The sequence below is a fragment of the Rhinatrema bivittatum genome, chromosome 1, assembly GCF_901001135.1.
Source record: "Rhinatrema bivittatum chromosome 1, aRhiBiv1.1, whole genome shotgun sequence".
Taxonomy (NCBI): Eukaryota; Metazoa; Chordata; class Amphibia; order Gymnophiona; family Rhinatrematidae; genus Rhinatrema; species Rhinatrema bivittatum.
The window spans coordinates 330,605,186-330,618,137 of NC_042615.1; the positions used below are offsets into that span (position 1 = coordinate 330,605,186).

At 48.6% G+C, this 12,952-nt stretch overlaps 1 protein-coding gene across 2 annotated transcripts in view; it reads left to right on the forward strand.

Moving 5' to 3' along the window:
• The window catches only part of FAM13A (family with sequence similarity 13 member A), a 505,365-nt gene extending 493,462 nt beyond the window's left edge, over nucleotides 1–11,903 (forward strand). Inside the window, exon 26 of one of the 2 annotated variants that reach the window (XR_003856193.1) lies at nucleotides 10,870–11,903. Coding sequence is in view for 1 of the 2 variants with exons in the window: in XM_029597821.1 (XP_029453681.1) it covers nucleotides 10,870–10,936 (67 nt within the window). In the remaining variant the exon portion in view is untranslated. The remainder of the gene's footprint in view (nucleotides 1–10,869) is intronic. The other variant, XM_029597821.1, reaches the window with a different exon arrangement.
• The last annotated feature ends 1,049 nt before the right edge of the window (nucleotides 11,904–12,952 follow it).

Consider the following 12,952-nt stretch of genomic DNA (forward strand, 5'->3'; position numbering starts at 1 on the left):
GGCAGAGGCTGCTGATGCATTGTCTCCTATGTAGAATCTGAGGGTTTCCCCTGGCATACACTGCATTGTGGGGCCGGCCCCGTGCTGCCCTCTTCTAGGCTTCTCTACGAAGCTGACCTGTGCACTCTGGTCCAAGACCGTGTCCTATGTCTGGCCGTAATGGCCTCCTGTGATTCTGGCCTATGTGCCGGGTGTCTTACGGTGAACACAGGCCTTTCCCACTTAGCATGCTGCTGTTTGCGGGTTGTTGTCCCAACAGCAGCAATGGTGTGGGTTCAAGGTTGAAAGTATCCCTTCAAATACTGCATGCGCATGCAGCATTCCCCCCAGGCTCATATGCCTTATGGAATCTCACCGATACATTGCGTCACCTCTCATGGGGCTTGCGTAACTGATAACGTTTTCCTTCCTGGCTCCTTCCATTCTCGAGGGTATAGGAAAGCGCCATAGACCACCTGGCTGTGGGGCCACTCTGCTGCATACCCTGGTATTCCTACAGCCCACTATCTCTCAGGAAAAGGCATTTGCTCTGCCTTGATACATCCACACGTCTCTGGAGTTGTGCTCAGTGGTAACATCTGGGCAAGCTCTTAGGAAGGTTGGAAAGCACAACCACCCAAAATGGTCAAGTAACACTGCCCTAGTAACGACAACTGTCATTCATTAGCCTTAATATCCCCAGGTGGCCATACCTTGTGACCAACCCATGTTCCCCAATGAGATATCTTTTCACCAACAATGCTCATTGCCCACGAAGGAGCATCGAGCCACCCTAGGGATGCCGGAATACCGGGAAATCTGCCGGATTGCATGCTCTACCTTTCAAGCAAATGCAGGTCCCCTGCCCCAGCCCAGCTTCCAGAGGGCATTTATTTAAAAGAAAGCTGACCCAGGTACAGTGCTAGTTTTGGCAGAAGTCCTGGGGCGGGATGGCACGAGTGGGCTCCCATAAGGAAATAACTCCCAGCTCACTAACTAGCTGGACTACTGCCCCTCCCCCCCCCTCGTATCCTAGAGGCAGAGTTCCCTGCAGCTCTGAATGAGCAGTCACTGTCAGCTGACTTCTGCTGCTAGGGCTTGATGCATCGTCATCAGTGCATCCACTTCGATGCGTCACCTTCAGTATACTTAAACGCGCCAGCACCGGTGCGGACTCAGTGTGTCCGCCTCAGCAATTCGATGCGCTGTCATCAGTGCGCTTAAACGCACCAGCACCGGTGTCAGTCTCTGTGCTTCGACATGCTGGTCATCAGTGTGCCTATGGTGCTGCTGTCAATCATGGCACTCCAGTCCCTTGACCATCTCGTGTCGCTGGGAAACCCCTCTGAGGAGGGCCCCCACACCCTGCTCTCGGGTAGCCCCATCGGGGGCCCAGAGGAGAGTTATATCCTTTTCTGCTCCTACTGCCTGCTCCACTCCTAAGAGGCCTGCAGCTGATTTATAGATGGGTTGTTCTGGTGCTGCTAGGCTGTGGAGCTTGGTGGGAGATACCCGAGCTTCGGACTTCCCTGAGGGACCTGAAATGCATCCGGCCTGGGGTGAAACCCCACTGATCTGCTTTCACACTCCCTCCTCAGAGGGCATCCACCATTTTGTGCAGCAAAGGCTTCGTCCTGGTAGGGCCCCCCAGGCCCCAGCCACTGCTTCATACAATCCTGTAACAAAAGAAAAAAAGAAAAATATTAGTAATAGGAGACTGCGTGTGCACCATGCAGCGCGGAGAAACAAAAAACTGAGGCAGGCTGGGACACCATGTGGTTATATACACAGACAACTCTGTGTGCTCTGAGGAGCACCGCCACCTAGCGGACCAGAGGACAATCCCCAGTTGTCATGGCTAATTCCACCCTGCTTATCTGCGGAAAATTTATCTTCAACTTCAGGAGCCATCCACTACCATCCAATCTTCAGCTAGCCTAAAAGAACCCGCTTCAGGGCACAGCATGGGATACTCACCTAGCATCTACTGGAGACAGAATACTGGCAGGCTGAGGTCAGCCCAATGTTTATAAGATATGACATCCGTGAACCTGTTGTTCTCTCTCTTCATCTCCTGTTTGGTGGCCATAATCTGTTCATCTGGACTAGTGTGACTGGATGGAGAGAATCAACCTGAGCATAAATAGAATGCATCCCCCCAAAAAATGAATAAAGAATTACTTATGCCTTCACTGACAGTGGATTTTCTTTCTTCTCCCTCCCCCCCCCCAAATCATGGCTTACTACAGATTTTGATGCCTTCAGCAATGACAAAACAGAGTTTGCGACAACCCAAATCAAACCCATAGAAATGGCCGTAGTGTCAAATACAGTGGTTGTGACAACTGAAGGATGTAGGCAAGCCATCAAGGCAATAGCTTCTATTTGCATACCAAGATCTCAGTAATTGGAATGGATGGAAAGGGGGGGGACCCCCCAACAGTACAGAACATCCATACTGGTTTAGCAAGAATTTAGTAGTCTTGGTCTCAAAACATTCTTTCATTTAGGTGACTATGACCCATATCTTGGGGTTAATTTGTGCCAGTGTGTCCATTCATCCCAACACAGGGCAACATGCAAATTAACAAAAAGCAGCTGCCAACCTCAAGCCTTTCAAAATGGTCCCTAAGGGGCAGATGTAATAAGATCTGTGGCAAAACAGGCCCTAGCTTGGAGCATGGGTTTTGATCACCACACGTGGCTGAAGATGCTGCTTCCTCGGGCTGTAAAAAAACAAATTATGCAAATGATTCACGTGCAGAGATCCATGCACATAAGGAGACATGCATGTATCTAAGCGCAGTATATAATAAGCGGCCGCATCCACACTCAAAACCTGTGCCAATAATCTGCAGATAAAAGCGAGCGAATAAACAGGTCTGCCTATTAAGTGAAAGTATGACCCTGAAAAATATTTTTAATATTTCAAATAACTGTGCTGCAGAAAACATGGTAAATATTTTCATGGATGCTAATTCACAGTGGCCCAGCAGCGAGATCATTCTGGATGCTCAAGCTGCAGACATAGGCAGGAGTGAATATGGATGCTCTGGCACCCAGAAAGGCCTCTAACAAATGTTGCTGGTCAGGCGCTGAGCTAGGCACGGAGTTGGTCGCAAATCTATATGATTGAGCGCCCAGAAAAGCACCTAGCTAAGCTGGCCACTTGGATGCCAAGACAGGCGCTCAGCTAGGTGGTTTTCAGGACGCTCGGACGCCGACATAGGCCCGAGTCGGTGCTGATACTTCTCATTCCCTGACTCTGGTGGTAAAAAACCCACATTAAAAAACCTGCAGTGGCATTAGTGTGGCTCCCTGCATTGCTTCTAATTAGCTAATCACCTCCTTTGTATGCCATTAGCATGCATTCGCACAGGAAAGACCACGTCTTTAAGCGCGTTCGTATGCGTTTTCCTGCGCACAAAAGCCTTATTACAGCCCTGATTAGGGCTTTGCAGGGGAAAATGCGCGCACAAACCCGTGGCAGCTTCAGCGCACCTTATTACATTGGCCCCTAAGTGAGGGGATGGCTTTTTGTGTTTGATGTGGGACTGGAGATGTCCTAAGCCAATGGTTGCAATTCTTCCAAACTCAGCTCACACCTTTCCTCACTGGCAGGTTTCAAATGTTACAATTTTTCTGTCTAAAACTTGTCCTTGGATTAAAAAAGATCACCTCATCAGAGCACTGCAAATGGGCCTGATGTCCTAAGGAGTTTCTTCCATTTGGTGCCTATGGGAAAAGTGTTTACTATATCAGATCCAACACTAAGCAAAGAAGGATTTTACACAATAAACAAAATTACTGATGACTGCAGTAGTCTTTCCGGATATAGCTTAACATGTAAAAGTGTTAACTTCTATTTCAAATCTTCCTAACAAAAAAGATTTACAGCAAAGACTGGTAGCACCTTATAGTCTCATCAGATTTATATCATCTAACGAAGTGAATTCTTGGCCTCAAAAGCTCATGCCTCAAACATGTTGGTCTAGAAGGTGTCACCACACTCTGTGTGTTTTGTTTTTTTGCTACTACAGAAGTTATCACAAAGACTATCCCTAGAGACCTAGTATTTAATGTTTGACAAGTTGAGCTAACAAACGAAAGTTCACAGAAATGAAAACAGAAAAATAAAAAAAGTTGGTGCTCAGGGAAATCCACACCAAGCTGCTCATATTCCACAAAAGGTTCATCCCACCCACCCCCACCTTGTGCCTCTTTTTCTGTGGCTCATGACCCAGAGCAACAGCAGCAATGGGAGCAGCACCTGTCAAGTTTTATTTTACACAAAATAATGTACCTTTCAGAGTAGGCAAAACTACACGAGACCCTTTAATAAATAACTTCTCGTTCTACAGACTCCAGGAAAAAAGAGAGCATGCCTCAGCTGTAACAAAACATTTGCATTCATTTTCTTTGCCTTATTTTAAGCAGTTTTAATCCTCTTGGAATTTCAATGTTTTCCTGCTGGGGTGGCAGCTGTAAGGTTCATAATGATGATGTAGAAAGCCTGAGCTAGGTCTGTCCTGCAGAGCATGGCACTGGGGCTGGGGTCTAAAATCTATCCCAAGACCGGCCATTTACCTGTGACTGCTAATTGGCACTAGGTGACATGGCAATGTATTACACAGATCTCTCTGCTGCTATAGCAGTGTAGCTTAGTCTATTTTTCACAAGAATATAAAAAATGAAAAGCTTGTTAGAGAGTTTCAGTTCATGTTCCCCATTACTCGTACATTAAATGGTCCCACAAAATGTTTCTAAAAATTAACAAAGATTACGTATACTGGATTTTTTTTGCTAGTGTCAACATATGTTTCCCTGAAAATAGTACAATATTGGGGATTTATTGTTTTGGGTTTTTTTTTACTCTTGTAATGTGGCACTGAAAGTGCCTATGTGTATAAGAAAATTGGTTCTTACCTGCTAATTTTCGTTCTTGTAGTACCACAGTGATCTGTGGTACTGAGCCTCCTGTCCAGCAGATGGAGACAGACCAAAACTGAAAGGGTATCCTATATCAGGACAGAGCCTACCCTGCAGCCCTTCAGTATAACCATTGTCAAAGCAGATAAGAATAAAGATAACCAGTAAAAGATCAAGCAAGTAAAGAGAGAACTCACAAAACTAAACAATTGCAAACATTGAATAGACTCTGTATATGATTGCTCTTGCATATCCATTGACATCAAAACAGATGCTTCTGGTGCCTTTAAAGGATAATCACCAATGAAAAACATCCAGTAACCTGCAAAAAGAGCTTCAAGTGGACAGCAGAAAATACAGGGAAGGGTGTCTGGACTGATCCGTGGTACTACAGGAACGAAAATTAACAGGTAAGAACCAATTTTCCTTTCCCTGTACGTACCCGGATCAGTCCAGACTGTGGGATGTACCAAAGCTTCCCTACAAAGGGTAGGACCGAGACAGTCCCGCTCGAAGCACCTGCCGACCGAAGGAACCAAATACTGGCGCCTGTACATCAAGGCGGTAATGTAGAGCAAAGGTATGCAGGGATTTGCACGTAGCGGCCCTGTATATTTCATGCGGAGAGACTGATTGACTCTCCGCCCAAGAAGTAGCCTGAGAACACAAGGAATGAGCCTTTAGGCCCTCCGGAGCTGCCCGGCCTTGACAGATATAGGCCGATGAGATCGCCTCCTTCAACCACCAAGTGATTGTAGTCTTAGAAGCTTGGTTGCCCTTATTTGGACCACTCCAGAGGACAAAAAGATGATCTGAGACCCGAAGTCATTGGTAACCTGAGACCCGGAAGTCATTGGTTTTACATCAAGGCGGCGAAGATCACTCCCAACTGAACCAGCTATATACTCAGGAGAGAACGCAGGAAGCTCCACCGACTGATTGACATGAAAGGAAGAAACAATCTTCGGCAAGAAAGAAGGTACGGTCTTGAGAGAAACTCCCAAATCATAAAACCGCAGAAAAGGCTCCCGACAGGACAACACTTGGATCTCAAGACACCCTTCTGGCAGAGCAGATAGAAACCAGGAAGACGGGCTTGAGAGTCAAATCCTTAAGGGTAGCCCGATGGAGAGGTTCGAAAGGTGCCTTACAAAGAGCCCGAAGGACTCTTTGTGACAAGTGGACCGGACGGGTGGCTTCAAATGCTTGGCGCCCTTGAGGAAACTGACAACATCCGGCTCAGACGCTACCGCATAACTATCTATGTTGCCTAAGAGGGAGCCGAGAGCAGACACTTGGATGCGCAACGAGCTGAAGGAGAGACCCTTGGAGAGGCCCTTCTACAGGAAGGAAAGCATCATAGAAACTGGAGCCAAACGAGCCGAGACACCCGATTCCGCACAGACATTTTCAAAAACTTTCCAAACGAGGACATAAGCCAGCGAAGTAGACGGCTTACGGGCTCGAAGCAGAATGGATATAACTTCCTCTTTATATCCCTTCTTTCTTTGTCTTCAGTGTTCAAAAGCCAGGCCGCTAGTCAGAAGCGATCCGCCTGGTCAAAAAATACGGGACCCTGCTGGAGCAGGTGAGGAAGATGGCCGAGGCAAAGAGGACCGTCCGTCGCCAGGTTTACCAGATCCGCAAACCACGGTCTGTGGGACCACTCGGGTGCTACGAGAATGACCAGACCCCTGTGGAATTCTATTCTTCTGAGAACCTTTCCCACTAGAGGCCAAGGAGGGAACACGTACAGAAGGACATTGCGGGCCCAGGGAAGGACTAGTGCATTTATTCCTTCCGAGCAGTGCTCCCTCCAGCGGCTGAAGAACTTGGGAGCTTTGGCATTGTCTAGGGTTGCCATCAGGTCCAGGTGAGGAGGACCCCACCTGCTGACAATCAGATCCATCACGCCGGACAACTCCCACTCACCCGGATCGAGACGCTGGCGACTCAATAAATCGGCTTGAACATTCTTCTTGCCCACTATGTGAGAAGCTGCTAGGCACTCCAGGTGGCGCTCCGCCCAGGTGAACAGCTTGCTGGCTTCCAGAGCCACCAGGTGACTCTTGGTGCCCCGTCGATTTATATAAGCCACCATACTGGAATTGTCTGAGAGCACGCACACCGCCTTGCAGTGAATCAGCGCGAGAAAGACTTTGAGAGCCAGACGAACCGCCCGGGCCTCCAGGCGATTGATGTGCCAGCAGGACTGGACTGGGGACCAGTATCCCTGTGTAGCTTGAGAGTGGCACACTGCTCCCCACCCGGAGAGGCTGGCATCTGTCGTGACTACAATCCACTGTGGAGTCTGTAGGGAGACTCCTTTCAGAAGGTGCTGTAGCGATAGCCATCATTGTACGCCAGCGATGGTAGAGTCGGAGAGTGTTAGAGTCGTCCGAAACTGCTCCGACATCGGCTTCCATCGGGATAGCAAATCTTTCTGTAATGGTCGAATATGCGCAAAAGCCCAGGGGACCAGGTCGATAGTGGAAGCCATGGTCTCCAGAACTTGGAGGTAGTCCCATGCCGTAGGAAGTGGCATCGAAAGGAGATGTCGTACCTGGTCCATCAGCTTGAATGCTTGAGCGTCTGGCAGGAATACCTTGCCGACCCGAGTTTTGAAGCGAGTCCCCAGAAATTCCAGGACCCTGGAAGGCTGGAGATTGCTCTTGGGAAAGTTGACTATCCACCTCAGAGAGGTGAGAAGAGCAAGGACGCGGTCGACTGCCAGCTTGCATAGAGTTTCCGACTTGGCTCGCACGAGCCAATCATCCAGGTAAGGATGAACTAGAACTCCTTCTCGTCGGACGGCAGCTGCCACCACCACCATGACCCTTGGTAAATGTGCACAGTGCTGTGGCTAGACAAAGGCAGAGCCCTGAACTGAAAATGCTGGCCCAAGATGTGGAAATCGAAGATACTTCTGATGCTTGTGTCGGATTGGTATGTGTAAGTAAGCCTCAGTCAAGTCGAGAGAGGCCAGATACTCTCCGGAGCGAACAGCCACTATTACCGCCCTCAGGGTTTCCATCCGAAAATGGGGCACCTTGAGGGCTCGGTTGACTCTTGAGGTCCAAAATGGGGCAGAAGGAACCGTCCTTTTTCGGCACCACGGAGTAGATGGAATACTGGCCGGCACCTTGTTCTTCCATCGGGACTGGGACTATGGCCCCCAGCCCCTGGTGAGAGTCTGGCATTCGGCAGCCCGCTTCTGATGTCCACAAGGGGAGACGATATACAGATCCGGCAGGTCTTGAGCAAACTCTAAAGCGTAACCTTTCTCTATTATCTCGAGGACCCACTGGCCTGACATGATTTTGGCCCATTCCTCGAAAAACAGGGAGAGGCAACCACCTAAGCTTGGAACGGAGGAATGGGCCGGCCGAATCTCACTGAGAGGCGGGCTTTGTTGTGGATTGTTGTGGGTTACCATCTCGGAAGGCACGGTGGCCTCAAAAGGATTGAGACCAGGACTGAGATCTGGAGCGAGTCCCTCTAGAGAAAGACACTCGCCCCCGATTATTATACCTTTGCTGGGCCCGGAAGCGGGAACGTGTAGGGAAAAAAGCCCTCGACTGTTTCGGGTGGTCCTCAGGCAGCTTATGGCCCTTGTTAACACCCAAGGATTTAATAAGCTGTTCCAGGTCCTCGCCAAAAAGCAATTATCCCTTAAAAGGAAGAGTGCCCAACTGCGACTTGGAAGAAGAGTCCGCCGACCAATTGCGTAGCTAGAGAAGTCGTCTGGCCAACACTGCTGAGACCATCGCTTTTACCGGGACGCGAAGTAAGTCGTAAAGAGCATCCGCCCCATACGCTATAGCGCCTTCCAACCTTTCAGCCTGCTCCGCCTCTGCAGACGGGAGGTCCTAGGTGCTGAGCAATTGTTGAACCCACCTAAGGCTTGCCCACTGCATGAGACTGCTGCAGATTGTCGCCCAAACTCCCAAGGCCAAGACCTCGAAGATGCGCTTGTGATAGAATTCGAGCTTGTGGTCCTGGACATCTTTTAGAGCCGTGGCTCCCACCACTGGGATAGAGGTGTGCTTAGTGATCGCAGACACAGAAGAATCCACCTTGGGAATTTTTCAGCATTTCCAGGCAATCCTCAGGGAGAGGATAGAGCTTGTCCATAGCCCTCCCCACTCTGAGCCCCAACTCGGGAGCCTCCCATTCCCAGAGAAGCATCAGCTTGTGCACGGGATGGAACGGAAAAGTGCATGGAAGAGCCCTGAGTCCCGCCAGGACCAGGTCCACGTGAGCTGGCATCACGGCCGTGAGCACATCCACTGAAGGACTCAATTCCCAGCTCCTGGATGATAAAAGGGATGAGCAGCTCCAGCTCTTCCCTCTGAAATAAGCGGAGAACTTGGGGGTCATCCCCTTCGGAGGGGGGGGTGTCCCAGACAAATCTGGATCCGGAGCCTCAGGAGGAGCCGATGGATCTGGAGGGGGGAACCCCAGGAACCACCTGTACCCTGACGGACCCCTGCGCATCCGGCACCGCGGGAGCGGGCGGGGAGGGCATCTGGGGATTTTAGCAGGAGGGGGACCTGGGGGGGGGTCCTCCTCCTCCTGCAAACTAGCCAAATAAGATTTGTGCATTAATAGCACAAATTCCAATGAAAAACGTGGCCTGGATTTCCCGGGGGGGGGGGGGGGGGTATCAGGACCCGCATCTGGAGACCGCGCGGGGCTTAAATTGGGGGGGGGGGGGGGGGGGCATTAAAATCATGTCCCTCGGCCTCCTGCAGCCTCGAAACAGGAGCTGCCGAGATTCCCAAAATGGCCACTTGGGAATGGCCCGGCCATACGTCGGGAGGACCTACCCCAGGTTGCCGGCTTAATTGCTGCCGAGGAGGGGCCTTCCTCCCCCGGCAAGCACCCCGAACAGAGGCCTTTGTGAAAGAGCCGCAAAGCAGGCTCTCCGCAGGCCAGACAAAGATTTGATCGCGGCATGAGCAGACGAAGAGCCGCGAGGCAGGGAGAAAATGGCTGAGCTGTGCTGCCTCAAATGAGCGGGTGCAGGAGAATGAACCCTGCTCGCTCCGTTTCTGTAAGAACTCAGCTGCAAAGATGTAGTGCCATACAAACTAAACCTTTTTCTTTGGGGTTTTTTGTTTTTTTTAAATGCAGGGGAATGAACGTCCCTGCTGGCACACCCGGGGAATGAAGCGTCCCAGGAGAGAGAGCAGCTATATAGGGGGAGTGACTGGACCACCAGTAATCGCCCCAAAACAAGGTTCATCGGGAAAGGAGCCTAGGCTGCATCACACAAGGGGCAAGCCCCCCTAGGCTCCTCAAGAGTGAGGAGACAGCGCTGTCTCCTGAAGAAAAAAGTCTGTCCAAACTGTCAAACTTTTTTTCTAAACAAGCCACTTGCTTGATCCTGACAGAAATAGAGGAAAAGGAATTCCACAGGGCAAAAGCTAGTTAAGAAAGCCAGGGTACCGCAGGGTGAGCTGCCTGCATCTGCTGGAGACAGACAAATACTGAAGGGCTGCAGGGTAGGCTCTGTCCTGATATAGGATACCCTTTCAGTTTTGGTCTGTCTCCATCTGCTGGACAGAAGGCTCAACCCACAGTCTGGACTGATCCGGGTACGTACAGGGAAACACATTTATATATGCATTTGCGGCATAGCCTGATAGATGGGTGATCTGCGCAGAGTGAGGGACACTGGAAGCAAGGTTAAGAAATGAGCTTTTGTTGAAATGAATAACTTTCCTGGGGAAGAGGAAGGAGAAATTAGGTCTTACCTTATAATTTCCTTTCCTTGAGTCCAGACAGACCAGTCCAGAAAATGCTTTAGGCACCCCGACCAGCAGATGGAGTCATAGAAACAAGCTTGCTGATCTTAGCTTGTTACAGATAATACTGGCAGGCTAACTGTGGGCAACATAAAACCTTATCTTATGATGAAAGTTCTCTCTTATTCCTCATTTCTTTTTTTTGTTTTAGGAACCACAGGGCTTCTAAGACCAAGACACCCAAATACGAAATGGAAAGAACAGCAAGAATTATATGAGTAATCCCATAATAAACACCGCAATGTACAACATCGAACATAATGAATCTTCTTGTACTGAAATAAAGTAGACAGGAATTTGGCAACACAGAGAAGGTTCTGGCCTAGTCTGACTGGATTCAATGAAATGAAATTATAATCAGGTAACACCTAATTTCTCCTTCCTCTTCATACAGTTAGACCAGTCCAGATGAATGGGATACATTCAAGCTACTTCCTGAATAGGGGTGGGTTGCTGCCAAAACTGCTTTCAGTACCTCAGCGGCAAATGCAGCATTCAGATTGGCATCTACATCCAATTTATAATACTTCAAAAAGGAAAGCAATGAGGTCCAAGTCACTGATTTCCACCCGAGAAGGCAAAACAGCTCTGCCCAGGAGACTGCTTGAGTCATATTTATTTATTTATTTATAGCTTTTTTTTATACCGGTATTAGTTGTTACATCATATCGGTTTACATCATAACTGCAGGTTGAAATTACATTAAACAGGTACAGGGTATGGGACTAGAAGGAACAAGAGCGATAGCGAGGAGTTAGCAAACAAGTGCAAAAACAAGTGCAAAAACAGGTAAACAATGTAACAAGTGACATTGTAGAATGTGCCCAGACCCATTTAGGTAAGGACCTACCACAATTCTCATATGTCACTATAATAATTTCTTTAATCCAGCAAGTGATCAAAACTTTTGATGCTGCCTTGCCTCTTCATACTCCACTGTATAATACAAAGATGATCAGATTTTCTGAAAGTTTGTGTGATCTTGAGATACCACCAAAGCACTCTGCGCATGTCCAAATGGTGCAGTAATCTGTATTTTCCTCATCTGTATGTCTACTAAATGAAGGTAAACAGACATTTAAGTGAAAAGCAGAAACCACCTGACCATCTGAAATATCAAACAAAAAAAAAGGCTCTCTGCAGGACAAGGCCTGCAACTCCGAAATCTTCCTGGCAGAACAAAATCGCTACCAGAAACAGTCTTCAAAGCAAGCAGTCTAACCAAAATCTCTTTGATAGTCTCAAACCGCAGATCCATCAAAAAAGTCAAAACTAAACTGAGGTCCCAAGGAGGGACCGAAGCGCTTAAATGGAGACCTAATATTCTTTGCTCCCTTTAGGAGATGTGACACAGGAAGTCACGTGATTTGAATGAGCTAAGAAGGACACAGCTTGCACAGCTCCGGACACCACGCCGCTCAAATCCTCTATCCACCCGCTGAAACCTTGTGCCTTCACGGAAACTAATCATCCTACCGGCACCTAATGTCTATCGTGACATTTATGAACAAATTGCCGCTGTCAAAGCCAGTCCGTGGAGGCAGGAAAGGTGCCAGGTTCCCGATAAAATGGTGACCAAGCCTCTTGTTATTAAAAACACTTCGACGGAGCAGGGTAAGATGGAGCAACTTCTCACTGATATAAAGGGGATAGTTCATGCGGCACTCGAAGAAAAACTTGCCAGCATAGGCACCCAATTAGAGGAGGTCAAATTGGCTATCGCCAAGCTGGGCCCGCATTTAGATCAGGTTGAGGGGAGCATCTGTCTCCTCGAAGATGACACTCAAAGCCATGCGGTTAAAATACAAAAGCTGGAGAAGCTCTTAGACAAGCAAGCCATCAAAATAGATGACCTCGAGAATCGCATGAGATGATCGAACCTCCGCTTTCAGGGACTGCCAGAATCAATTGAAGAAACTAAGCTGGGGGAAATCTTAGAAGCCTGGCTCCCCGAGGCCCTACAACTCCCGGACTTGAAAGATTGCTTGAAAATCAAACGCGCTCACAGACTAGGCCAAAAACGAGGCACTGCAGATAGACCGAGGATTGTGATCGTAAAAATATTAAACTTTGCCCACAAAGCCCGGATTACACAGGCTGCAAGGAAAAACCCTGAAATTTGCTATCATAACCAGAAAATCTGAATAATGCAAGATTACTTTGCCAAAGTAGTGGTGCTCCGGAAAACATTCTCACCAATATGTTGCAACCTGTTTCAGCAGCACATAAAATTC